General features: G+C 48.8%; 11 protein-coding genes across 11 annotated transcripts; 4 read left to right on the forward strand and 7 right to left on the reverse strand.

Annotated features, from left to right (window-relative positions):
* Nucleotides 1–344: 344 nt before the first annotated feature.
* BO87DRAFT_305614 (fungal specific transcription factor domain-containing protein) lies at nucleotides 345–2,452 on the forward strand (the record flags this gene model as incomplete). The annotated part of the gene is made up of 4 exons (XM_025619328.1): nucleotides 345–1,161; nucleotides 1,221–1,647; nucleotides 1,702–1,990; nucleotides 2,045–2,452. 4 exons carry the CDS (start codon nucleotides 345–347, stop codon nucleotides 2,450–2,452), a joined length of 1,941 nt encoding a protein of 646 aa, XP_025481317.1.
* A 173-nt stretch (nucleotides 2,453–2,625) lies between these two features.
* Nucleotides 2,626–3,303, reverse strand: BO87DRAFT_457982 (uncharacterized protein; the record flags this gene model as incomplete). Its single annotated transcript, XM_025628840.1, has 2 exons — nucleotides 2,626–3,152; nucleotides 3,272–3,303. The coding sequence occupies 2 exons, from the start codon at nucleotides 3,301–3,303 to the stop codon at nucleotides 2,657–2,659; spliced, it is 528 nt and encodes a 175-aa protein (XP_025481318.1). The 3' UTR covers nucleotides 2,626–2,656.
* Nucleotides 3,304–3,309: 6 nt separating this feature from the next.
* On the forward strand, nucleotides 3,310–4,627 carry BO87DRAFT_25376 (uncharacterized protein). Its single transcript, XM_025618870.1, has 2 exons — nucleotides 3,310–3,925; nucleotides 3,983–4,627. Exons 1-2 carry the CDS (start codon nucleotides 3,710–3,712, stop codon nucleotides 4,448–4,450), a joined length of 684 nt encoding a protein of 227 aa, XP_025481319.1. The 5' UTR covers nucleotides 3,310–3,709; the 3' UTR covers nucleotides 4,451–4,627.
* Nucleotides 4,628–4,810: 183 nt separating this feature from the next.
* On the reverse strand, nucleotides 4,811–5,800 carry BO87DRAFT_305172 (M50 family metallopeptidase; the record flags this gene model as incomplete). The annotated part of the gene is made up of 4 exons (XM_025619310.1): nucleotides 4,811–5,020; nucleotides 5,091–5,135; nucleotides 5,202–5,564; nucleotides 5,624–5,800. The coding sequence occupies 4 exons, from the start codon at nucleotides 5,798–5,800 to the stop codon at nucleotides 4,811–4,813; spliced, it is 795 nt and encodes a 264-aa protein (XP_025481320.1).
* A 1,570-nt stretch (nucleotides 5,801–7,370) lies between these two features.
* BO87DRAFT_305452 (YoaK family protein) lies at nucleotides 7,371–8,333 on the reverse strand (the record flags this gene model as incomplete). Its single annotated transcript, XM_025619321.1, has 2 exons — nucleotides 7,371–7,978; nucleotides 8,033–8,333. The coding sequence occupies 2 exons, from the start codon at nucleotides 8,331–8,333 to the stop codon at nucleotides 7,371–7,373; spliced, it is 909 nt and encodes a 302-aa protein (XP_025481321.1).
* A 1,940-nt stretch (nucleotides 8,334–10,273) lies between these two features.
* Nucleotides 10,274–12,298, reverse strand: BO87DRAFT_385514 (putative pH signal transduction protein PalI; the record flags this gene model as incomplete). The annotated part of the gene is made up of 3 exons (XM_025624726.1): nucleotides 10,274–10,757; nucleotides 10,809–12,036; nucleotides 12,109–12,298. The coding sequence occupies 3 exons, from the start codon at nucleotides 12,296–12,298 to the stop codon at nucleotides 10,274–10,276; spliced, it is 1,902 nt and encodes a 633-aa protein (XP_025481322.1).
* A 2,086-nt stretch (nucleotides 12,299–14,384) lies between these two features.
* BO87DRAFT_433682 (HET domain-containing protein) lies at nucleotides 14,385–16,974 on the reverse strand (the record flags this gene model as incomplete). The annotated part of the gene is made up of 3 exons (XM_025627672.1): nucleotides 14,385–16,385; nucleotides 16,444–16,730; nucleotides 16,794–16,974. The coding sequence occupies 3 exons, from the start codon at nucleotides 16,972–16,974 to the stop codon at nucleotides 14,631–14,633; spliced, it is 2,223 nt and encodes a 740-aa protein (XP_025481323.1). The 3' UTR covers nucleotides 14,385–14,630.
* Nucleotides 16,975–17,500: 526 nt separating this feature from the next.
* BO87DRAFT_356342 (ferric reductase family protein) lies at nucleotides 17,501–19,584 on the reverse strand. Its single transcript, XM_025621369.1, has 2 exons — nucleotides 19,321–19,584; nucleotides 17,501–19,248 (listed from the first exon to the last, which is right to left on the reverse strand). Exons 1-2 carry the CDS (start codon nucleotides 19,548–19,550, stop codon nucleotides 17,550–17,552), a joined length of 1,929 nt encoding a protein of 642 aa, XP_025481324.1. The 5' UTR covers nucleotides 19,551–19,584; the 3' UTR covers nucleotides 17,501–17,549.
* Nucleotides 19,585–20,052: 468 nt separating this feature from the next.
* BO87DRAFT_414955 (uncharacterized protein) lies at nucleotides 20,053–21,615 on the reverse strand (the record flags this gene model as incomplete). Its single annotated transcript, XM_025626658.1, has 1 exon — nucleotides 20,053–21,615. One exon carries the CDS (start codon nucleotides 21,613–21,615, stop codon nucleotides 20,053–20,055), a length of 1,563 nt encoding a protein of 520 aa, XP_025481325.1.
* A 1,504-nt stretch (nucleotides 21,616–23,119) lies between these two features.
* On the forward strand, nucleotides 23,120–23,852 carry BO87DRAFT_25501 (uncharacterized protein). Its single transcript, XM_025618871.1, has 2 exons — nucleotides 23,120–23,753; nucleotides 23,806–23,852. The coding sequence occupies exon 1, from the start codon at nucleotides 23,250–23,252 to the stop codon at nucleotides 23,676–23,678; it is 429 nt and encodes a 142-aa protein (XP_025481326.1). The 5' UTR covers nucleotides 23,120–23,249; the 3' UTR covers nucleotides 23,679–23,753; nucleotides 23,806–23,852.
* Nucleotides 23,695–26,334, forward strand: BO87DRAFT_424739 (glycoside hydrolase family 55 protein; the record flags this gene model as incomplete). The annotated part of the gene is made up of 6 exons (XM_025627254.1): nucleotides 23,695–23,744; nucleotides 23,806–24,089; nucleotides 24,146–24,567; nucleotides 24,617–24,982; nucleotides 25,044–25,520; nucleotides 25,582–26,334. 6 exons carry the CDS (start codon nucleotides 23,695–23,697, stop codon nucleotides 26,332–26,334), a joined length of 2,352 nt encoding a protein of 783 aa, XP_025481327.1.
* Between the last annotated feature and the right edge of the window lie 260 nt (nucleotides 26,335–26,594).

Here is a 26,594-nt window from a genome sequence, read left to right on the forward strand (position 1 = left end):
GTTTCTTACTTGTGGAGCACTGCGGATTGTGCTCGTGTGTTTGCGTCTCCTGAGGTAAAACAGCTTGGCATCATCATTTCCAGTCCAAAGGATTAAGCCTTCTTTCTACTGCTTGATCTGTGCTCAAATCTGATGATTCTTCCCTTTTTAAGAGGATCCATGGCATTTTGACTTAGGTATTCAATATGAGTTCTCGGCGCTCAGTCTCAACCAGACGCAATGGAAAGCCTTGCTCGTGCGAGCCTTGTCGAATATCAAAGATTCGCTGCGACCACAAAACTCCCGTCTGCGACAGATGTGTCGTCCGTCAGAAAGAAAATAGCTGTGTTTATCATCCTGCGCCGATGACCAAACCGCGCGACAGGCCTAAGTCTGGACGGCCGAAAAGGCGGCCCTTGGGCTCTTCGGGCCTGAGATCCCTGCCCGCTCGTGAGAACTCACTGAGAGAGAGCATATCTTCATCATCAACAGCTAGGACCGTTCCTCGCGCAGAAACTCAATTCTTCGGCTCGACAGCCTTCCCAGCAATTATCAGTGACGATCAAAATGTTGTTGGTCGCTATCTGGGGCAGCTCTCTGCCCAGGAGTTTCCTTCTGGTGCAGATTGTCCAAACTATCAGGAGAAGTACACAGAGAAACAGATTTCAGAGGGTACTAAGGTGTTGAATTTGCTGTTCGAGTTTCCAGGGTTTGCAGACAGTATTTGCAGATACCTCGAGCTTTCCTATACGTGCATGGTGCCGCATCCATTTATCAAGGCTTGTATCGAATCGATACAAGATACTATGCAAAGGTCTAGGGGCAATCGGTTGAGACAACTTGTTGTGACTCTGTTCGCAAACACTGCCAAGCCTTTAGATGCCTTTACAACTCTGCCGGCGGAGGACTATCACACCTTGTTCACTGGGCCTAATATCAGATGGGAGATCATTGGCTTCGTCCTTGCCATCCTTGGAGTGTCACTTAAATATGACGTCAATAAACGAAGCAAACCCTCAGAAACATCACGATCTGACCAGAAGCCGGATTTCATTCATCGACTCGCTGAAGGTGTCGATTATTGCACAGCCGTTTGTAACAATTACAGTTGTGTTAGCCCCCAAGCATTATGGTTACTTTATGGGAATGCCTGCTTGAAGAACCTGGTCTACGGTGACATGAGTAAGTGGCATCGGATAGACTCGATACTGGTTCGTAGGGACTATATACTGATTGTATAGGCTTCCAATTATGGCGCTGCATGGGCGATGTCTCAAGCATGTTCTTCGCGCTCGGACTTCACCAGGAGGACTCCGGACTCGAGGCAACCTATCCTTTCTACCAAGTTGAGTTGAGAAGGAGATACGCAGCCCAGATATATTCAATGGACAAAACGATCAGTACATTCCTCGGCCGCCCGCCCAGGATTTCGGGATCCTACTGCGCCAATACCATGCCCGCTGATATCGACGACGAGATACTGTTGCTAGAGGGAGACGAACTAGATGATGCATTACGCAATGTCGATGCGAACGGCTGGAATATGGATCGACAATTTCGTGGTGCAACCTGGAGACGGATAAAGCTAGTTATCAGCCAGTTTCGGGAGGAAATACTTGGACTTTGTCTCGGTACTCGACTCTCTATTGGAAATGAGGCTTTGGCAAGGTGAGTACCCTTTGCTCTCCGGTAAGCTCTAAATTATTAATACAACCTCGATAGGGACATACTGGCTCGACAGGAAGCTGTATGGGACCAGATTCCACAAGAACTCAAGTACGACGAAATCACTGGATCTCAGCACATACCTCCTCCTCAGCGATATGTTGTGATGACTACATACATGGATCAAAAATACACCTGCTTCTTATTGCATCGAAAGCTTTTGAACGAGACGGAGTGGACGCGGGAGCCATTGTACAGGATTTCGAGGTCACTGCTGAATACAGTCTTGCAGGTAGTGTCGCTCTCTGATCAGGTATCCAACATGCAGCGAGATATATCTTGGCCGGTAAGTGCTACTAATAGTCTTTTTTGTTTGATACACAACTGAATTTCTCGCAAGATGCTCTATTACGGGCTACCAGGAGCCAGTATCCTGGCAGTGGACCTATTGAAGCACCTGCATCCTTCATTTAACACTTCGAATCCGGAAATTATGGTGATTCCTCGAGCCGAAGTTATACAAAACCTCGCTGTGTTTGTCTCAAATCTTCAAAGAAGCATCAATCGAAGAGAAGTCAACGGTGAATCTTGCAAGCGGGCCCATGGAATCTTGTCCCGGATCTTGGATGAGATAATCGACCCAACAAACGGCCAGTTGACAGTGTTAGATATGGAAGTACAGCAAATGCCGAACAGCACACCGTTTCCATTTACCTCTGGAATTGACAGTGACCTCAATATTGATAACTTCTGCAGTCAGATTGGAAACTGGGATTTGGCGCTTGACACTTCGGCCATCGTGCTATAGTTGCCTGGAACGAACAGGCTTACAGAAATGCTGTTGTGCCCGTTTGCCAGCCACAGCAGTGAGATACAAGAGCTGTGCATCCTACAACCCCATATTGAAACTACTGAGCAGTACGTCAATTATCATTACATTGATATGTAATGTATAGCTTTGTGCGGGTGAGGCTAACGTCTGTTTCGATAGCATTGAAACCGACCAACAATTTCACAAAAGCCCTATAACAACCTCACCCTTAACTCTCGCATCAAGATTAAGCTGCACTTTTGCACGCAAATTGAGTCGGACTCGAATCTGCAAGCTACCGCTCTTCTCCGGCGTCTCCCACTGCAAATCCGGATCGTCGATGTTCATGTTCATACCACCAGTGGTAATCTCCTTGACGGTGTCCTTGACGCCGCCGGCCTTGTCGCCGACGCCCTTTGTCAAGTTGCCGACATCTCCTACTGCGTCGGTCATCTTTGATCCCGTATCTTGTGGTTGTTCTTGAGAATTGCTTTGATCACCACCTTGATCCGCTGGGGCTGCTGTTGGATCTGTAGGTGGACTCTCTCCAGGTCCTTGCTGGTCTCCCTGTGGTGAATCCACTTTTTCTAATGGTGGACTTGAAAGCTTCTTCGACTTCCGTCGCTTGTTGAGTTTTGGTGGTTTTGGAGGGGAGGGCGAAGTCTCTGTTGGGCTTGACGTTCCAGGTGGTTGTTCGCTTTAAGGTTGTGAAGATGTGTTAGCCAAATGTCCTTATTCTATTCATGACACGAGCGGTCTCAACAAACGGTGGGAGCAAAGGGTAAGGCTACCTTGACATGAATTCTTCAAACTTACATTGTAGTGTCTTCTGGACCTCTGTCACCCATGTTCTAAGAGTTACAGGAGGACCCTTTTATCCGCGATTAGGCTCGCCGCATTACATGATGGGATGTAATGGACACCAGTGGGCTTAAAAAATCCACCTATGAATTGGATATCCGCATGATGCCGGTTCCAGCAAAAATCTTCCGCATCCGGCGAAGGTGCTACTCATTCACACCTTAACTTTGTTGCACACGCGGCATCCAATATGTCATCCAACGTCGCATCGGCACTGCCGAGGAGATGGAATGCAGTGAGGGGCTCCGCAGACGGGCTTCACCGGGGTGACCGTGAATATATGAAAGTCGCAGCAGAACTAGACCTGTTCCCAACAAGAGTCTATGATACTTGCATAGCAGTTTTACGTCTTTTCGAATAACCAGCAAATCATCAGAATCCAAGCTGCCCAACATGGTGTTCTCATTGGTTATGATGTCAACATTAGTGCCCACTATCATAGGGCTGAATGAAGCTACGAAGGGTGCTCGAGATCAGGAGGAAAACCGCAGAGCCGAGTCACGATCACGACGATGTCATCTGGTAGCCATTTGCGAGGAAACCACGGGATCGCCGACTCAAAGACAGCAGGTCCACAATGCTAAAGTGTATCTTGACAAGGACTACAAGGTTTGTTTGACATACAGCTTTGGAGACTTTGGCATGACAGTTTGCTGAACGTGTTAGATTTACATCATCAAACAACCAAGCCCCAGCATGGCCCCATTCAATGGACAATACTACACACACCCAGCGTTTGGACAAGATAATTCGTCCGGTCTGATCTCGATGAGCCCGGAAGAGCCGCCCCTGGCGCGGTGGGTATATCTAGACAAGGAGACGAAGCAGTTAAGCTATGGAAACAGAAAGGATAGCGAGGAGAACGTGTGCGGTCCTTTCGATTGGACGGAAGACGAACAGTATGTCACTTTGGAGGGGAACGAGCAGTGGCTGGCAGTACGATTGCCAGATGATATCCGGAGGGAGCAAGAGTACGAGGATCTGGGTTTGGATGATGACAAAGCAGTCAAGGGTCTTTGGAGGCTTTACTTCGATCGCGATGGCAATACTCTGGACCTTCCCGAGGGGACAGAGAGGATCAAGATCCGTTTGAAACGAGATCCGGTGGAAGAAGAAGAGGACGACTCCTTCTGAGTTAACCAGTACCCGAAGAATTGTGGATAGCAAATGATTGGTTACACTGGTTTGGTTGTATGTTGCAAACGGATGGGCCGACTTTGTGTTGCAGTACTCCGTAGCCAGGCTGGGAGGCCGTTTTCGGTAACCCGCCGTAGTACGGAGTCTGTTAGTCATGGGCACAAGCAATCCTAGCATTTGTCCGGAGTTACTTCAATCCTGATACATTTTATCTGCCAGCAGACGATCAAAACAAAAACAAAGTGGTATCACATTAACCGAGAAACTTCAGTCTCGCCCCAGACCTGTCACCCATCATGACTCCACGTTTCATAACTCATCAGAAGAAAACGTAAATCAGGCTACCTACTCAGTCGATCACCGAGTTGGAATGAAATGCTGTGAATCCTTCTCCTGCACACTGAACGACTCACGGAACGCAGCAATGGCAGCAATGATCGCGATCGCAATGAATGCAAGAGAAATGAACGACCAGATAACACCCCAGCACTGCGAAGATCCTCCGTATCTCTTAGCGAACTGGCTAGCATCGGATGTGTTGACTTTGCGAAGGATAAGGTCGTCGCACTATACAACGCAGTTAGCACACCACCCCCTCATAAACGCACACACCGAACACGACAAAGAAAAGACTTACAATATCCCAAACACTATAAAGCGCCGACATCACCCCAATAAACAACTATATGCCCACAGTTAGCAACCCACCCTAACACCCCAGTAACCAAAAGAAAGGAAGGGAACCTACCACCACCCACTTCAACGCCTCCCCATGGGCAATAAACCAACAAGCGACCAACAACCCGACAGCCAACAAAATCGTAATGATAGTCAACCAATCCCTCCTCGCCCACCAAAGCGTGAGCAAAAAGCACACCCCCAGAACAATGCTAGCGACTTTACTCGCGACGATATCAAAGCCCGCGAAAATCAACAGCGACCCGATAATCGACGACCCCAGGTATCCAGCAGGTAATGTCACGGCGCTCATTCCTCCTTGCATGTGCGTGACGCCGCCTTCGTGTGGGTCGAGCGAGATGGATTTCACGCGCCCGCCCGTGCAGCAGGCTGTTATGGCGTGGCCGAATTCGTGGAATGCGATTACTAGCATCTATCCATTCATTAATCTTTGTGGTTTTGGGGTAAAAAGAGAGTGAAAGAAGGGGTTACCTTGAACGGCCACAACGACCACCGCACATACGGCAAATTCCAAAGCAGCGCAATAACAACCACATACGCTGCCATCACTCCTAACGTTACTGCCTGGGCGTGTGTAACGCTGAGATCGCGCTTCATTATATGGTGGTCGATGGCCCGTTGGTCGAGGACCATGTAGTGAGGTGCCATGGTTGCGATGAACTTAACGAGAGTTGGTTTGAGTTGGACTGTTTGAATGAAGGCTGTATGCGACAAGAAACAAATATTCAAAAGAAAAGAATGAAGGCAAGGCACCGGCGCATATTTAATAACCTCGTCTCACACACATGCGACCAGCACTACGCGTTCTACTTGGCGTCGCCCTGTAAATTCCTGCTGCTTCGGGTTTAGTTCGTGGCTGGGGCCGTGGGGTATTTTTAGTACGTCTTTACGTGGCGGTGACTAACCCGGCAGTTTTGAATACGTAGGTTGCCATACCATATTCATTATCCTTGATTAAATAAAATATGTGTGTAGTGTAAACATTTATTTGAGCTAGTTATGTATTTTCCGATATTTTCCATCTGATAATATATCACTAAAAATCCTGTGCTGACCTACGCCGCGCAGGGTCTCTGAAAGGAATCATATTGCTTTTTTCTCCTTTCAGCCTTGTTGATGGGGTACGTAGATACGCGGAGGGGTTTCCACTGGGTCTAATACTATCTTATCCTATCAAATCCTATCGTTTCCTGTCTGCTTAGTGTTCCACACTTTCTCAACTGGAATTTAAATGGTTTCGCCGGCTTGGCGTTTCACCAGCCTCAAATTTTGGTTTGTTGGAATCGGGCAGTGTTTGGTTTGTTAGTATTGGGTTTACTGTAGTTTGGTTGATGGGTAGGGGACTATTGATGCACTAGAGATAGATACTTTGTGGAAAGTAGAAGAGGATTGTGGGGCTGTAGATCTTGTGTTTTTTCTGCATGACATATTGGATGAGTATATTTCAGATCAATACTAAGCACTTTAATTGGGATAGTATGTAGGTGGACGTCCTCATACAGTCTTAGAAGATATAGTTAGTCCCTGCTATAGATTTATTATATTAATTATACTCTCAGAATTAGTACCATCCCGCGCGGCTGACCATCTACTACCTAAGTCATCCAAATCCACTCCGACAGAACCACCCATCTCATCCACCCACACAATCAAAGAACCATAAAACCTCACTGCTAGCAAAATCCTCCCCTAACAGTGAATACAAGACCCATCTAGGGCTCCTGACCCTCCTAACGCGTGACTATTGGTCGCCTTATAAGAGTGGATTTTCGCGATTCTTTCTACATCTCGGTCAGGGAGGGGATCTTATTGGTTTGGGGGATCATATTTGATTAGACTGATTGATCTTGGTAATCTGAGAGTGGGGGTAGTGCGATGGGTGGGGTAGGGCTGGTGTGGGTATTCACTTGAAGGGTATGGGTGCATTGGACTGCATTGTGTTGAGGAGGGGGGTAAGTGTGGTAGGTGGGGTAGTGAGTAGGGGGTTGTTGATGGGTTGGTTTGTGTTATGTCCTTGGATGGGGAATGGAAGGGTATCTAGATGGAATTGGCTACGTGGTGATGTGGATGGAGATATAATATGTGGCATTGGTATTGAAAGAACATGGTCACAATTTAGTATCCTTGAACAGTTGGCTCGGTGTTAGAGGCAGAAAAATATGAGATGGAAAGTCAACAGCAAACGATCATAAGGGTGTAGAAAGATTTGATCCTCCAGTTAGACGATATCTCCAGCTTTGCTCCCTCCCTCAGCTCTCCAGACGATCCAACTAAGGGTGATTGTGAACTTCAATCCAAAAGCGAACCACAAGCTACTCGCCATGGTAGCAACTTTAGACAATCCACCTGCAGTCATAGCTCCCAAGAACAACGCCAGGAATGCCCCAATCCGTCTGTTTCTCTTTGCATTCCTCTTTGCCAGCAGATCCGGGTCGACCAGTAGATCACACAACAAGGTGGTAAGAACTACTGTAGGAATCTCATCATATGCAAGAATCCTTGACGCACAGATCTGTCCACCTGCCTGAAAGGCCAGTAGGGTAATAGGCAGAATCTGCATCCATTGAATCGGAGCCCGGGGGTCTTCTGCCCTCGGGGAGACCACTTTGGCCTCAACCAGGATGGCAGCAGCGAGGAGGCAGATGGTCTGGGTGGCGAACGAGAGGATCATGGTTGAACGACGGCGAGGGCTCAGTCTTCTGGCTACCTGGATGAAGATGACGTTGCTGGAAATGAAAGTGCATAGGGCTATGAGAGATTTGGCCCAGAGGTAAGCTGGATATCTAGGCTGGCCGGAAGCACCGAGGGCGATGAAGAGGGTATTCCCTAATCTCTATTAGAAGCTGTTCTCAGCGAGTCAAGTCAACTGCTATGGCGTACCTGTCTGCATGCTTGAGAAGCTACCCCATGCGTTAAAGGACAGCCCGTCAACTAGCCCGCTGACAAACCCGCAGACTATCAAAACAATGTCTGCGTATCTCGTGTCGATCTCGGCTTTAAAGTGCCGAGTCATAGTTGCATAAAGGCCTCCTTCTACGGCCTGACCAACAGAGAGGGAGACATTAGTGCTATTGCCTGAGGACCAGAGTCCACCCTTATCTTCGGCAAATTGGAGATGTCCTCTGTTTGTTGTTCTTGCTGTTGGGACCGGTTGAATATCTTCAGAAGGATAGGACTGCATGATGTAACTAAGGGGTTTGCAAAGAGACTGTGGTAGAGCTGGGTGATTCTGATGGATAAAGTTCCTTAACTCGGGCATCCAACGTGCCGGACGTAGGATCTATATGTGGTAGACACTGCCTGGATCTTCATAATCATGGCGAGCCCCCCGCGTGTCTCCGCGCCAAGTTGGATCATCACTCGTCCTAACCTTCGAGTCGATACTCCCATCGGAGAGACGCACGTTTGGCATTATCCTCGTGGTTGGTCTTCACCGCCGCTCTGGACGTTTCAGTTTCAGCCCCATATGCGACACAAACACGCCTCATCCTCGCGATTCGAATTGTTCAGGATAGCAATACCGCATCGGACTCATCAGGCGACAATATCCAGGGATTCAGTGTATTCGGCTTTGGACGTATCGTATCCTCCGCCGCGCGCCACCTTGGCACCATCTTGGCAGGTCTGCCAATCCGGTTCCGCTGAGCGGCAGAGGCTCATGCTACCCGTCGGTCGGGAGCTGCCAAGCTTATATTCTCGGCCCTCTTTGTGATTTGGTATCGACTATCCAGTCCTGGCTGCGGACGGTGGTGGGATCTGGGCAGGTGGCGCACTAGTCCGGGTAGATCCCCATACTCTGCGGGATGGAACGGGATGGATGAGCTAGAACCGAATCATGAAGAGTTTCATCGTGTTAGATGCCTTGATAAGCCACATCACGGCGAGATGGCTGGATAGTACTCGTATAAGGACTTTTCAACGTCAGACACCACATCATCAACACTTGAGCTATCCAACAGTAGACCATAACAGACTTACCCGTCATGTTTCCGTCAGGAGCCAGCAGTAAGTGGCTTTTCGGTCTGTCCAAATCCAGCAAACTTTGATTTCAGTTACCGCTGAGCCACGCTGGGCATTTGTCCAAGACTACTTGGCGTCTCTCTCCAGTGTCGACTGCGAACATTCTTCTCGTTGTAAATGTGAGCCCAGACAAATAGCCCCTCCGGATCGAACAGATGGGGGCGTCCCGTAGCTATATCTCTTATCGCTTCACGCTTCGCTGACCAGTCATGTTTGGGTGTCAATTAGAGCTTGCGCTGACGAAGGCTATTTTCAAGTAAAGCACAGGTCACGGAGCAGGCAGCAGCAATCAGCTCGTATTGCCATGACAATCATCATTTGTATGCCAGATACAGGTCGTGGCGGCGTATTTTGCATCACAGATCCACAGGCACTGCCTTGATTGTATTATGTGCACCATAAGGTTGCTGGTATCCGCGGAGGTGATAGATCGTGGAGCGAGAGGACCACTGGTGGTACTGGTAAGTTTCTGGGCTGTTGGCTGATGTTAACGAACTAACCTTCACCTGCCTTGTTTACGGATATGCTGCATGATGGAGTGCGCTATAGAATGTAGAGTCAATATTGATTGGCAAGTGCAATGAAGTCGTCTCGAGAGACTTTTCTGCGGTGGAAGTAGCACTGCATGCAGGCCAAGTGATTGATGCCTTTGAGAAGAGCAGGACTCACATGACCGCGCTTGGCGACATTTCTAGCCTGAAGACAAACTTGCTATGGCGCTTAGTTGGATTTACCTATCGACACTCGAAATCAGTCTTCCCTGTTATACAGCAAAGGAAGACAACTGCTAATCTCATAATCAATCATGGCTATCGAACTAACATAACAATCATAACTAACGACAATCAAGCCCACATCACAGCAAGAGAGCCGTTCAATTGTACATCCGGATCTTCCACTTTTCATATACATGGACCGACGCAACGGACAGGGGCGCTTATTTGCAGTGTCATGCTGCGCAAGCATAACAGGATAAGTGATGAACACAACGAAAACAGTCCAGTGACAGACTCCATAACAGACTCCATAACTCCACGCAAGGCCGGCATGATGATTGTGACAAGCACATCAATGGTGTAGACGAAAGGATTAAGATTATGTTCAAATGGGGTATCTTGCCGCATCTCGAGGTATTGACATAGGTGGCATACGACTACCAACACCAGCAGCAGCTCCTCCTCGCCCAGTACCGGCCCGCAAGTCAAAGTCGGGGTTGTTCTCTAGGAGAACGTCATGCTTCCGCTGAGCTGGAACGGGAGGTGGGCGCCAGCGGGGATTGATAGGTCGCTCAGATATTGACGTAAAGTGGCTTACTTCGCTAGTAGTCGGTGAGCTGGGTCCTTCCGCCATATCTTCCATCGGTTTCCTCTCACCAGTAGCACCTGGTGTCAAGACAGCCGGCAACCGAGGGTTGCCCGCCGCCGACTTGTTGGTAGTAGCAAACCGAGGGTCTGCATCTTCAAAATAGTCCGCTGAAGGAGTTCGAGCATGTTGTCGTGGCCCGTCATACGCATGGACAGGTGAGGGCGAGGGGCCGGCCCGCGGTTCCTCTGGAGCCCAACCGGCACGTGGAGGAACATAGGATCTAGGATTTGTTAGCATCCTAAGAAAAGGTTAGAGAGGATACACAGCTTACGCTGTCCGACTATAGAGGCTTGAGGGACTAATGGGTTCCGGATAGCCATCTGCTGATAGCGCATGTGGCTGGGGTTCGAGGTGCCCTTCATGCGATTCATGGGAGCCCATTCGTCGTGGCTGTGGTTGCATTTCGATGGCCTGGCCGATTGGGTTACCATGATCTGGAGATACTGCCATTCCAATTGGTCCAGGGGACGGCTCTCGCGCGACGGGCGGTGGGTGGTGATAGCCGTACTCATCTTCAGGCGGCGGGGTTGGTCGAGGAGCGGGCCCGGGCATGTAATCACCCGGAGGGGGTCCTCGATAGCCTCGTCCCATCATCCCGGGGTGTCCACCTCGCATGGGACCCATTGGGACACCGTTTGCACCCGGAGGCGGTCCTCGAGGTGGTCCTCTGTAAGGCCCTCCACGGCTATAAGCCCCGCGCGGTGGATAACCACCTCGTCCGCGGGCAAACCCTGGCGGAGGGGGCCCTCTCCGCGAGCCAACACTGCCGTCGGAATACTGATTGCGCAAACGAGGATCGGATGGTGGAGCCTGCGGACCAGAGATACCAGCATCGTCAGGCGGGGAGTTATAGGCCGCCATATCCCTCCGGACGCGGGTGAACTGACTATCGGGCATTGGAGGGTCAGGTTGAACAGTCCGTGAGTTCAGTGGAGTACGGTCGTCATCACTGTCGTGTGTAGTCGTACGGAAAGTAGCAAATGTAGGACCCGTCTCAGATGAAGGTGACGACCCGGTGATCACGGGTTCCTTGGTATCCATGTTGGCTGCCGCTGCCGCCGTCGCTGCGTTTTGGCGGTTGTAGAAGTTCTCCCCGCTCATTTCAGCGTTTTCGTTGATTCGCTTCTTCCTAGCCTTGCGGCTCACAAGTGTCCGACGCATTGCACATGTGACCACGCCGCAAGTGACAAGTAAAATGGTCGCAACTAAGACAATCCATCCTGCCCAGGCCATGTGCGGTACAAACAAGAGAATATCGACGAGGAAGGCGAGGAGTGACACAAGAAGGGTAGGAAGCAGTAGAATCAATAAGGCTAGCAAATAGCGGGGCGAGTGCGACGGTGCATGAAAATGAGCCGCTGCTGCCATACATAGACATACAAGTGTGAGGAAGGCCGCGACGGGATGGACGATCAGAATGGCTGAGAGCGATCGGCGGGTGCCAGGCGCAATGCTGAATGTACCGTCTTCGGAAGTAATATCATCTGAACTAGAGTCAGCTGCGATTTAATGCAGGAGTTTAGCGGTCTTGACGAGATTGAGATCAAAGGCACAAGAAGAGGGCGACGAACCGTCGGCGTAACCAACATGAATGCTGGTGCACACATCGCCTTTGCAGTATCCAAACACGCCATAATCGATATTATCATGTCTCGCAAGCGCAATGCTTTTGACGATAGGGGTGGAGATGACTGAGATGAGGAGAAGCGCAAATGCGATCAGGAGGAGGATGGTGAGGGGAGTGGCGGGTTTGAGCAGCATGGCGATTAAGGGAGCGGAGCGGCGCTGCGGCCGCGATAAGAAAGGTTGGCGGAGAGACCAAGAGCGAACAAGAGGCAGCTCTGGCGAGCAGCCCTTGGAACTAACTATCTAGAATAGTGGGAAGAATAAGAGAGAACCTTCATTCGAAGAAGGAGAATCCGGGGGGAGGGAGGGAGTGATTGGAACCGAAAGAGAGGACCGAAAGAACGACTGGGTTGAGTTGGATGGTGAATGAACGGATGGCCTGGACTGCGAAAGGCTGTGAGATGATCGAAGGGGAAGACAGTCGGCATCAGCCGCTCGTGATTGGTGAGGGGCCGTCTGTTAGTCAGTAAGTCATTTCTCCGCCACGGTGCAACTCTCAATCCCGTCACTCCGTCAGTCACAATCCACTCTTCATTCTTGCCTTTCCATCATCTTGTTCTGATCCCTACCGATCAGCTGCATCCTAGTTTCCAATTCACATTCATCCTAGTGGCCTTTATTCCCTGATTTTAATTTTTCCCTTTCTCCTCTATCCATTGACCTTGCTGTCTTTCTCGTCCTCCCGTCTCCTACCGTGGCTAGGCCGCCTATGCGCATCCACCAGCCTTGAAAAGCGCAGTAAGCAATGCCCCCCTGTTCCCACGGAAAGGTGTCTTTTGATTCGCTGGACCGCAGATAACGATAATTCGGCCGAGTCCCACGCACCACGAGTCCAACTTGTCTGAAATGACGATGGGCCCGTTTGACATCTCAAAAGCTCGGACGAACCACCTTATGCTGCGCAAACAAATTGGCTCAACTCCATAATCGGGTTTTTCTCTGGGGTTCTAAGCTACTAATAATAGACCCTTGAACAATTCTACGTAATGGCACATGCGTAACGACTAATGAACAAACCATCTTCCAACGCACTTTCGCACACTTCGCAAGCCCGCGTGGACCGTCCCGTCTGACCCCATCTCCCGTCCAGGTACAATCTGGTTTTTCCTAAGCCTATCTGGTCACTCGTGCCGCAGACTTGTTTTAGACAAGGACCGGTTGGAGTTAGAATCAACTACCGCGGGGAGAGAAATTCGGATCCCCGAAGCATACCCACATAAAATAAACAAGCGAGATTTTAACGGACTGGACCCACGGAGGCAGCCATTGCATTCTTCCTAAGGCTCGCCGTAGGGACTTTCACATGAATCGGATAATACGTCAGGGGCATACTCCGACAATCTGCTGACAGGCACACATTCTTACCCTGACAGTATGTGCTGTTTGCCGTACACTGCATCGAAAATCACCGGGACAATGAAACGGGCTTTACCCCCTGAAATTCCTTTAACGATCGGGTCTTAGTACTGCGAAGGCCCTTGACCTTGCACGCGAACATTGACCAACCAGCACACATACTTTTTGCAATCTTAGCTTTAGACCACTTTGTAAATTGGGCTAGCACCCTGCCCCCCCAAATGCCATCTTCCGTTATCTTTGAGATAAGCTACGGAAAGCAAATAGGTAGCAACTTTCTGGATTATGTATATTTGACAACTCTAAACATAGTACACCTTCGGAGCTCCGAAACGTGAGTGGGGAATATTGCTCGACACTCAGACGTCTTGGCCATCGAGCGACAGTGGACCATAGTAAACTGTCGCAGAATGCCAGTGTTTCGTGTCCAAAAAGATGGGATAACTTTTACATGTCTTTTAGGCAGGCCCCTCGCAGCTATCTAAGATGAATTGAGTACTCTAGTCAACTGTCGAAAAATCACCCGGTAAATTCAGTTTGAATCAACATCCTCCCCCCTAGTTTCCAACCAAACCAGCCTAAGGCTCCAACACTGCCAGTACCCGCCAAGTCATAGCCGACCGCAAAAGGATAAAGCAGATCCTACAGTGCAGGGTTTCCGGATACTGGTGTCACCACCTACACGGAGTACTCTTGGAATATTCCGGCTGTGCCATCCACTAAGTAACGAACCTGTCGAAGCACTAACCGCTAGACCAAAAACGATATATCGCGTGGTTCTAGCCAGGCGACGGAGAGATATGTGTCCCAACAGAACCTGAGGACGCCATCTTTCAGCTAGAGCTAGAACCTTCCGTCCTGCAGATGGATATCTCAGCTTTGCCTTTGGAGGGCAGTTTTCTTCATGGCGTCCCTGGTCACGTGAAGAGGCCATGGTGAGATCAAGACCTCCCATTATCCCAGACACCCCTTAGCAAAGGGGTTAACAAATGTTGAGAACGCTATCTAGATTAAGGCCACTGGGTAATATTCATATCTAAGGCTTCGCAGGCTGCGTAGAGGTGGTAATCGTGCATGTGACCTTCACATACCTGCTAATCGGATGCCTCGACTAAAAAGAAGAGACGTGCCTGTACGGAGCAATAAAAGGATAGTGGGATACTATGGAGCCACAGGGAATCCTCGCCATCCTACTTATATCTTCCCGGGGCAGCTTCCTGATCTGACATCTGTAACTTCCCTTTGATTCTGCTCCCAGACAATACCTTCGGATTCTGGTAGGCTCTGACTTTCCATAAGCTAGGAGCAGCTCCTGCTCATCCTCTTCATTTGCTGCTACTTCCTCAATCACATCATCAAATTCTGGTAGACTCTTTCCAAAATCTTCCAGGCTCTGCTGTGTGATCTCATTCGCATAAATATCTCTATATGCTGTTGCTGCCTTGATCACATCTTCAGAGACTATTATGCCTCCTCGTCCACAATGTTCTAGGAGCTGCTCCCTGATCATATGCCCATAGAATCCCCTGTTCCATGCTGCTCCCTTGATCACTTCTTCAGAGACCGGTAGGCTTTCTCCGCAGTGTCGCAGGAGTTTCTTAATGATCCCATACCCATAAAGTCCTTCATTTGCTGCTGCTGCCCTGACCACATCTTCAGTGACCGGTAGACTCTTTCCACAGTATTTCAGGAGCCGCTCCAGTACTATGAACCCCAAAAGTTCTTCATTTGCTGCTGCTGCTGCCGCAAGCACATTTTCAGAGACTGGTATGGTGTCTCCACAGTGACCCAGGAGCTGCTCCACAATTTTGATCCCATAAAGTCTTCCGCGTGCAGCAGCTGCCTCAATGATGTTCTCAGGGAGTGGTATCCTCCCTCCAAGATGTTGAATGGCCTGGTATAGCTCGTTATCCGGGGCCCTGGTCCCATTTTGTTTCAGTATTTGCATCATGATGTCTTCTGAGATGAGTGATATGCCTTGTAGTCTTTTTTCCTTCTCGGAAGCTTTCTCTTGGTAATGTGGTACCACGTAGATGAGATCCTTATGGTCGTCATTGTCTTGATTATGTTTTCCATCGGCTGATGATATGTCCCAAACCAAAACGATGTCGCGAAGAGAGCCTTGTGCAGGGAACCCCATTTGGGTGGAAACTCCATTAGACCTTTCCACGTTGTCATATGACTCAAGTGCTGTTGTGCTCACAATGACAGTGAAATAACCCCTGCAGAGTCTAACGATGATTGGACTTGAGGCACCGTTCAATAGAAAGATAATATTACCTTTCTCGACTGACTCCGCAGAAACACTAATCCTCCACCTAGTGCCCCATTTGCCCCGGTAATTTAGTGAACGAGCGGTATAATTATAGCTTACCTCGATATGTTGATAGCCATATCTGGAAATTTCCTTATCAACAGAGCCGACATAGCCTAGAACCAACCCTTTCCCTTTGATCACAGCGACTGGTGACTCCGGCCATGTCTCCACAGAGCAAGAACTATGAAATACATGGATAATGGCTTTCTTGAAGACCTCATTCCACCGAAGACGATAGTCGGGCTTTAACCCAACCTCTGCAGGATTCTCAACGCACAGGCCTAGCAATGAGTATATCTTGTCGTGTAGCTTAGTTGCCTTGTGAAAGCGGTACATGTCAATCAGTTCACCAATAGTAAGTATTCCACGTGGATCAATTTCATATCTTGGACGGAGACGCGAGTCCTTAATCAGGTGAAGAACTGGGTAGATAAAGCTTGGCAACGAGAGTCTGGAGGATGCAAGGCCTGCACAGAAAATATACCCATCTATTTCCATAGAGCCACAGAGGATGGATATACATCGGGCGACACCAACCTCCTGAAGTACCTATTACAACTGGTGAGATTTACACACATAAGGCTTAGCATATTCAATGCTTTCTTACCCATGTACGTTGGAACCAATCACGTCGTAATAATCTTAAACATGCACCCAATAAGTCTTCATCTTCACCACATAGGCTTCCACATGCCAAGCGGTGAATATTTTTGAGTGTATTTTTATCATCCTGCGTAGCCTCTCCAAGCCAGACAAGAACGCGATCAGCTTGTGCATAAATCGACCGCATAAGAGGGATCTGCTCGCCCTTCTCATCATCATCCTCTTGATTAATGCATATTGCATCAAACCATAATATTCTCTCCAGCTGATTATCTCGGAGGTGTACCAAGGCTGTATAAAGGTTCCGTGTAACATGAAGGTCACATCCATTCACAATGATTGTATGTGTCTCACTTTGGCTGCCCCATACGTAGGACAACGCCTCGTAGAGATGCCTTTTGCCAGTGCTCTCTGGCAGTATATAGGTGATAAGCTCGCATCTTATCGGGGTATCGTCTTTCTCGGATGGCAGAAGACGGACGAGGCGTGTAGTATTCGGTCCGAGCTGAAGCTTGGAATAGTTGAAGGGGACCATTCTCTCCACTTAAGTGGTGTATTTTGGGTTTACGTTTGTATAGCAGTGAGTGTGGGGTATATCGTTTTTGAGTTTTGCTTATTAAGATACATCAGGTGGGTTTAGGACTAAAAGGTGGCATATATGGGTGTTATAGCATCCAACCATTCTCAATCGGGTTTATCAGGAAGTATACTTACCCCTCATTGTTACTAAATTGAATGAGTTGGCATACATGACGTGGCCAGGATCAACATCGACTCGGATTAATGATGGCCCGATTGAATGTATCATAGGAGCTTAGCGTGATATTACCATAGTATTCGGAAGGTCTTAACTGAGGAATCTTATTGCCAAGGGTTATAAGATTAAACAAGACCCTTAGACAAATCTCTAGCCTGTATCCAGTTAGGACCAGGCTATACTTACACTGTCGTATTCGTATCTTCACTGAAACCGAACGCATAGATCTCATACCACAAGTAGCTAGAATATGTACTCGTCTCGGATATATACATCGCACCACTGCATCCATCCACCCGCCCAGCCCAGTTCTTAATCACTGCAAATGACTGTAATCTAGTAGATAATAGTCATCAACACACATTCTCCACATGCAAAAACACCCCCGGCAATCCAGACCCTTTACAAACGGCCAGATGATCCGACACCCGGACCACCGCCTGTCGCACAGAAACGGTTAGTCCGATGGGTCCGCAAGCAGCAACAGCTATTTCGCCTCTAGCTTGCAAGACGGCGTCCTCGATGTAACCGTCGAACGAAGGTCTTCCCTGTGCGAAGGAGATCCTGGGAGATCCCGGGGTTTCGAGGGCCGAATCTGGGTCCGTGCAGGGTGAAGAAGGAGTTATTTGTTCGATTTTGTCGACGTCGTCGCCATAAATCTCGTTGGAGCAGATGCAGGGATCTGTGCAGGCACAGGTCTGTTTCTCATTGTTGATTTTTCTGTTGGTGTCTGGGAGGCAAACAGAGTCCTGCGTTATAAAAATCTTCGCCCGGATCTGGATATTTGTGTTCTGTAGCTTCTGCATTGCGCCTTCAAGCTCGGCCAGAACCCATGATGCTTGGCGGCTTTCCTTGATCACCCAGATGAAGAGGACTTGGCGGAGAGGCAACGACCCGTTTGTGAAACAGTGTGCGACGTGGAGGAGTTGGGATAGGGTGAATGTTACACCTGTGCCACCTGCAAGGAATAGGACGGAATCAAAAGATGTGAAATCTGGAGCGGAGCTTGCGTAGGGGCCATCGAGTAGAGCAGTGTATGAGCGCTTGGTTTGTGGGGACTCGACGTCTTTGGTGCTGCTGAGTGTGGCTTCTGCGGTGTTAATCAGCCTTCGCGTGAAGCCCTTGTGGGCTTTTAGGATCAGGACTAGTTCGCCGTCGTGGGATGATGGTATGGATGAGATGGTTGCTGGGTGTGAGAGCTGGAGCCCTAAGCGCGGGAGTGATAGAAGGATATGCGAGCCGGGCTTCCAGTTACGGATCTTGTGAGCAGTAATTCGGACCCTGGTCGCACCGCCTTCCAGGGGTTCTAGTATGGCTCGTGCGGGGCGAGAATTGATATAGCTGTAGTAAACAAATCGCAGGACCAAACCAGCGACGTAGATACCGGCGGTGACGTAGATGTAGCGCTGAGCGTTAGGGGCTGGGCTGGTGTCTAGATGATAAGAGAGGGCGATGATGAATCCGAAGAACGTGATGATGTGTTGTACGACGAAGAACTCATAGCTCATATGTCGGAAGGGGGCTAACGTTGTGAGATTCATCCATAGGATGAAGGCGTAGGCGGCGATACCCTTTGTGGGACAGTCATCTGTGTCCCACTCCAGTCTACTTATATGATAGATATCCCACCCATGGTTTTGAAACGCGAAATGAAAAGTCGAGAGCAGCAGAAGCCCTCGAGATACCCAGCGATGATAAATGTTCAGTCGGACATAGGGTATGCCGCAGAGCATACCAACCAGGTTTCTTTTCCCTGCCAGGGCTACAAGGAGGGGAATCTGGGCAGCTGCAAGCCATCCAGCGCGGACTCCAAGAAACTGCCAATAACCAGCGTCTGCAACATCGTTGTTGACGAACTCCAGAACGATGATGAAGACAAAGTATACGAGGATGATGTATATCGGTCCGAATGGCGGGATCTTGAACCAAGGTGACAACGCACGGGGGGTCCACTGGAGATAAGATGGCTCCCGAGCCAGCGCTGTGGTAGTTGCGAGTGTTGACGAAACGATATTGGCAAGGTATGACCTTTGGATTATACTTGGATAGAACCTTTCCGGCACAGCCGACGTATTAGTATCATATCCCAACCAAGTAACCGAAAAATTCAATATTCTTACTCACCTCAAAAATTGAACAAGTGAGTACACCCTGTTGATAACCGCCACCACAACCAGCAGAACAATAACCCCATACCAGAAATACTCCGCATAGCGTGCCCCTAAAATAGGAAGATACTCCAGGTGCTTGAGCTCATGCAGAAACGTCTCGACCTGGGTGATATTGGTAAAGTCAACGTCGGAGGCGTGCAAGACGCCATAGTACGTCCCCCCGCTCATACCCTCCATCTGCATTTTGGCAGACGAGTCACCGAGGCTGTGACAAAAATAAATTTCACAATCTTTGGTGCAGAGGCAGTTGCCCGACCATGTTCTTACTTATAAGGCAGAGGGTTCTACTGGATGATGGATCATATTCCCGCCCCACCTTCGGAGCTTAGCCTTTCTAGCGCCGATTACGCCTTGTCGATATCGTAATAATCTGCTCACAGCACAGTTTTCTTCCATCCTATGAGATTGTTCTACGAAGCACATTTTGACGAGGACGCAATTTTACTCATCGTGGTGGCATGACCAAGCTGTATAATATGTGCTCTCTGATTTGTTCAAAAGATGCAAAATTGTTAAGTTGATGTACTTTCCGGGAAAGATAAGAACCGTACAGTCAAGCAAGTGAAGTCCGTGCGAAGAGGCACCTAGAAGCATCCATACACCGATCGCTACTAGCTATTCCATGATAAAGATCCTTGAATCACATGGAACAGCGGCATGAGCCAGTTTCCAATGACTGGGTTATCTATTTCTTCTCTTCTATATAATAAGGGTCCGGCTGTATGTTAATATTTACAGAGACCTTGTCATCTACTGAGGATGCCAGCCTCACAAATGAAGCTGCATCAAGGTTGTCTGCTCCTTCAAAGAACCGAAAGGTATAGCTCTCAGTATGTGGTTTCAGCGCATTATGCTGTTTAAGTAGCCTGGCATCCCGTCCTAAATCAAGGCGAACCTGCCCCTTTATCCTGGGGTCGTTATGCGACAGATACCCTTGAATTGAGACATCATCGCAGAAGGTACTCCTCGAGTCTGCATTTTTGAACGCTTCAAGAGAAACACACTCCAGGGAGGGCATGGAAGTCCGCTCTTTGACTAATCCCACACCATCTAGGAGTAATTCAGTGATGAGATGGAAATTGATGTCGGTGATCCTGAGTGTCTTGAGTGGGGCAGGAAAATTGCTAATGAAGGATTTTGAATACTCATATGTGGGTTGGTCTGGAAGCCCTTTAAGATTTGAGTGTGGTATAATGAGATGCTCCAGAGCACACAGTTCCATGAGTGACGAAAATCGGAAAATGCTCATCTTGAGACGATGGGAATTGGGCCCCCTTTCTCTGAAGCCTTGCTGTAATCTTTCATCCCATTGAATAGAAAGAGACTTTAGGGTATCCTTGACCATTAGGAGCCCTTGGCGTGAATAGTCGGTGACTGTTATCTCAGGCGGTTCACGCTCCACCTGACTTATCACAAGATTAAGACGCTCGAGATTAGTCGATTCTCTGAACCATTGAACGATTTCGTTGCAATATTCTGACGGCCAAATAGTAACCTCTTTGACTGGACAATTTGTAATCATGAACTTGTCGTAACGCAGGCACTTTTCAAGATCTTGTTCATAATCCCAATAGTCAAAATGTCCGCACACACTGACATGGTTGAGAGCTGGAAAACAGAGCGAATACAGTATATGCTGTGAAGTAAGCAGTGTTTGTGCTGAGATCTGCCTGCGGTTTTGGAAGAGAAAGATAACTTTGAGACGTTGGAATGGAGCAGCATGGACTGGTGGTTGTGGACGAAAAGCTGCTGATCTCCAGATTCTTGCTAGGTACGTCTCTGTCAGATCCGAAAAATCATAGTTCTCAAGAGTGACCTTCAAAGTAGTTAGACGAGTCAATTTAATGAGCGTTGCGCAAGCCCATGCGTCTTTAGATAAGCTCTCCAGACCATCCCACCACACCCATTTATCACATCCCAGTTCACATAACGCAGCCACAAGTTCATCAATGAAGGGCTTATACTCTTTGCGCCTTGGGGGGAGTTCATCCTCGCCGTAGTCGTCGTACCCCCGAATCCTGAAAGCAAAGTGATGAACAAGACTCGCCAACTCAGGTGAAGAGCACAGTCGTCGAATGAGATCAAACTGGATGAGTGTCCAGATGCTTGGTAGGGTGATAGAGGAATAGAGACGTGGTGTAAACAGCGTGTGGAATTCGACAGAGCTTTCAGTCAAAGCCTTTTGCGTGGGCTTGTCATCTACGAAGGTCCCGATCATCTCGAGAATTTCAGTTGGCAAGCAATCCATCTTGTCGGACTCGAATGACTCTGTGTCTCATGCAAATACAGCCTGCTGAGACATGCTAGAAAGTTCAAGTTGCGCTGTTATATCTCAGGGAATCAAACCATCTGACGTGACTGTCAACGAGAATTGCAGATGGAAGTTACCTCATGTTAAGCTAGTGGAAATAGAGCCATCCTCCTCAATTGCGACCGAACGGCTTGCGAGATGGCAACTTCCTTTAGCCACGGCGAGCTCCGTTTGCAGGCTACTTGAGGCAGGAGCCATGTTCCTGGTCGCAAGGCTTCCCCATCATGTTTTCGACTGGCTCGGAGCATCAAACCAGTGTAGCTCACGTCTGATGGGTTGCAATTATGGTGCGTCAGAAATAATCAACTACCGGAATCTACCAAGTTCCGGCTTTTCGCTGTTATGCTTGTTTACAACCAGCACGCAAACTGCGGAGTTCTAGGGCTTGAACTTAGATTACCAAGCGATGAAGACTCCAGCCCTACGTTGTATCACATGTAGCGGCAGGCTGGCCAGCTCTCCAACCTCTCCGAAAACAGAATATAAGGATTCGACTTTAGTGAAACTGCGCGTTACGTTGACAATTAAAGGCCGAGCTTCACCAGGGCCGGTCGCCAGGAAGCCACAGTCCAATTTGTAAACAAGTTATATGTAAGGAAATTATGTTGTCTTGGTCTAGTGGATAGTTGATGGTGAGATTGTAGCCTCTAGCAGAGTCGTAAGGGGCAAGAGTAGTAGATTCACTCCACCCCTTGCACACGATCCGGAAATCATTAACAACACCATCGAGTTCTCGGGATCTTTCTCCGCTACTGAATTGCCGAATATGAGATTGAAAGATCGATAGAGAATTTATTGTCTCAAGTGCGATGAACCTACGAAATATCGTATTTACAGCATGCACTGTCGCCTATTAGCCAATGGCCAGAAACGTTCCTAGGAGATGGGAAGGTGGGCACTGTTAGTTATGTTAGTGGGGTGGTCAAATAAATGACGAGGCGTGGACAGCGTAGGCAAGGCCATCTTGGCCTATGAAGGTTTGAAGATTCCGACATCAAGCCAGGATGGAAGATGAGGCATTCATGTACAGCAGACCACCAGCCGACACACTCACGTGACTGACACGTCCATTACTCGAGCCCTGCCATCCAGGGTCTACGTGTTTCCCTCCAAGGTTGCGGGTCGGCATGTGTTCTGCGGCATGCTGTCTCTCATCCGGTACCTTCCAAGCCTCCTGCCGAGCTGTCTGCAATGATCAGCAGGCCAACCAGACTACTACTTACTATACGTGTGACACTGCGGATGCTAACATGACTATTTGTCTCCCTCCTCCATTCTGCACCTCAAGTCCGTTTCCTGCCATAATTTGATTTCAACCTTTCTTCTGGCCTAGCTATATCCCACATCTCGCATCTCGCATCACAATGCAACAAAGCGGATTTGCCTGCCCGTCGGAAAGGGGTAATGTCCACATTGAACCTTCTCCTCCGAGTGGATCTGGGCCAAGCGGAAAGGAGGAAAGTTTAAGGAAGCAAAAGAAGCAAAACATCTGTCCCGACCACATAATTTGTCAAACTTGAAATGTTGTCTTGTGCCATACGCAGTGCCTTCCATTCCCTGAATTGGGCCCAATGCCCAAGTATGCGGATTCTATGGCGGCGGGGATTGACTGGGCCTGCCATGCCTCGGCCCTGTCCTGGTATGCAGGTGCAGGCTGGGCAAGTCTTCGAGCTCATAACCATGAATGGTTTCATTTAAGTCCGGTCATCGCCTCTTGTATTCATCGTCCTGAATCAGGCTACCGACCTGGGCCATTTGTTCTTCCTCTCGCTCAGGTCCTGTCAGACTGTTCCGATCCTAAGGAGACAGTATACGGCCTGTTCGTTCGGATTGAATGGATTTGCTTCCTGTCGAGCCTTGATTTCTGTTGTGTAATTTCCCCTACACCACCCTCAAAAGGTCTCAATCATGGGCTCCCCTACCGTCTCCGTTCTTGTAACTATATTATGCATCTTTTCCCTTCAAGTATGGGCAGTGCCCCATGGAGGATCGAGGAATAGCTCAGCCTCCCGAGTTATGTCGCCGTTACAGCATTTTCCTCCAATTAATTACCAACCCAAGCCCTCGTGAGTCTTGTATTTTCCACTTTGTCTCATATCACATGTCTACAAGTGCTGACTGAAATAGCGGAATTCCTTACACGATAAAGAACCAATCTGCTCAACCATGGCTTTATCGAACAACCGCCCCCATAACTCATTCTGCACTGGCGGAAGAAGATTCTCTATGCACTTCATCCAGCAACTCGTCTGGGTACTGGTATGAACAGATTGATCATAATGGACAGTCATCCTTCATGGATTCGAAGTACAAAGACAACTATACTGTCTTCCGCAACGTTGTCAAGGATTTTGGCGCGGACAATACTGGACAGAAGGACGCAGCAGCAGCTATCTCAGCTGCAATCAAAGGTATGGTTGAGTCGATCAATCACTTTAAGCATTTTCTAAGACCGAACATCACATAGCTGGACCGTCAAATGGACCTGACCGCAGTTCCAATTCCATGGGTACTACTGGACAGCCTGCTATCATCTACTTGCCAGCAGGAACGTATCTTATGAAGTCATCTCTGCAGCTGTACCTTGGGACTGTCATTATAGGTGACCCCACAAACCCTCCAGTCCTCAAGGCATCATCAGATTTCGCGGACGATCATATCATCTACGCCAAGGATCCCAACTTTGGGGGTACAATCAATTTTTACCTCGGAATTAAGAACATTATCATCGACTCGACCGGGGTCGGGGCTGATAAATCCATCACTCTTCTTGATTGGACCGTTAGCCAGGCGACTCAGCTCACCAATGTCGGTTTCAATATGCCTACAAACACTGCCAAGCACGTCGGCCTAACTACACAATACGACTACAACAGTAACTTGATTCTGGTAATTGTGCTCTCTACTGTTATGATGGCATAGCGCTGACAGCTTACAGAGTGACCTTTGGTTCAAAGGCGGCGCAACCGGCATGAAGTTGAGTGGCCAACAATGGGTATTCAAGAACATCTCATTCAGTGGTACCACTACTGGCGTTCAGGCTGGAGGGACCGATATTGTTTTCTTGGGCTGTCGCTTCGAGCAGGGTACCCTGGGAATTGACGCGCAAGGCACATCCGGATCTCTAACCGTCGTCGATACTACCGGTGTTGGTATGGGTACTCTTATTTCGTCGTCTAGTTCGAACACTGCAGGGAATTCTATCGTCCTAGACAATGTTCAGAATTCAGGCGCCACGGTGAAGATAGGAGGACAAACCACGTTGAGCGGGAATGTTGCCAACACTTGGGTACATGGACATTTGGTAAGTTCATGCAGTGTGCCCCCTCGACCAAGGAAGGCAGGTTTATCTGACTCATAATTAGTATACTTCCAACAATGCCAAATTCCAGTCACAACAGGGCCAGACAGTTACTACATCCCGCTCCTCATCGCTTTTGTCAGGAAAAAACTATTTTACCATGGCGCCGCCGACGTATAAAGAGTATAGCACCGGGCAGGTCCTGAACATCAAAAATGTTCCTGGGATCCCGGTTTATGGGGACGGTGAGACGGATGATACTCGGAACATTAACCTCATTTTGTCCCGCTACAAGACATCTTGCTCGCTCATGTATTTCCCCGCCGGGACGTACATTGTTACGGATACGATTTTCGTGCCCGCTGGTACCCGGATCATCGGTGACGCATATGCCTCGACAATCAGTGCCGTCGGAAGCAACTTTGAAGATGAGTCTGCTCCTCGCGCCATGATCCTGGTGGGATATCCGGGAGATGTGGGTGTTGCGCAAATTAGTGACATGGTGTTCACTGTGGCAGATGTTCTGCCAGGCTGCAAGTTGGTAAGACATAATCTCTCCTGCGTCTCTGTATGACGGTCGCTAATATGTCCTTCTGCTGTAGGTTGAGGTCAACATCGCTGCCAGGTCGCCTGGAGACGTTGGCTTCTGGAACTCGCATTTCCGCATTGGTGGAGCGGCGGGTAGCCAAGTGGAGAGTTTATGTACAGACGACCCCAATGACTGCAAGGCAGCCTGGGGGCTCCTCCATCTGACCAGTACATCATCTGCCTACATTGAGAACATGTGGGGATGGACAGCCGATCACGATCTCGATGGGGACAACCCGCAAACCATCTCCACCGGCCGTGGGCTACTAGTGGAAGGTACAGCCGCGACCTGGCTCATTGGCACAGGATCCGAGCACAATACACTCTACCAGTACAATTTTCAGTATGCCCGGAACGTCTTCACTGCAATGCAGCAGAGTGAAACACCATACTGGCAGGGAGCCGGGAGCCGCGCTCTCAACCCAGCCCCATGGCAGTATCTCGACAGCAGTGATCCAGACTTCAGCAACTGCGCTGCCAATGATAGCAAATGCCGCATGGCATTGTTTGAACGCATTTATGGCTCGTCCGACCTCTTCCTCTACGGTGGTTGCAACTGGGTCTTTTTCAACAACAACGGTGATTGCAGCGGTGACTGCCAGACCAATGCGATTGACATAGCCAATTCAACCTCCATATATCTGTATGGAACAAATACAAAGAGCACGACCAATATGATTCTTGAAGGAACCAAGGTCATTGCGACTCAGAGTGACAATGCTGGCGGTTGGGGAGGAGTCATTGCCGGATATTTGTATGATTCATAACGGCAATGACTGGGGTACATATGAGTATTATTCCTATCCATAGTACTAATATTTAGTTATAGACTGGAGCACATGATATTTACTAATACAATGAACGCAAATAGTTGCATTGTCCTGGGATATGCATGGTTGAGTATGATCACATTCAAAGTAGATGTGTAGGTTGCGTGGGAGAAATAAATAAATATATATTCCCACTCCATAAGAGTCCGGAGTCCACATGCATTTGTGATTTTAGCAGATCTCACCAATATTCCCAA

This window comes from Aspergillus neoniger (genome assembly GCF_003184625.1).
Source record: "Aspergillus neoniger CBS 115656 unplaced genomic scaffold BO87scaffold_11, whole genome shotgun sequence".
NCBI lineage: Eukaryota > Fungi > Ascomycota > Eurotiomycetes > Eurotiales > Aspergillaceae > Aspergillus > Aspergillus neoniger.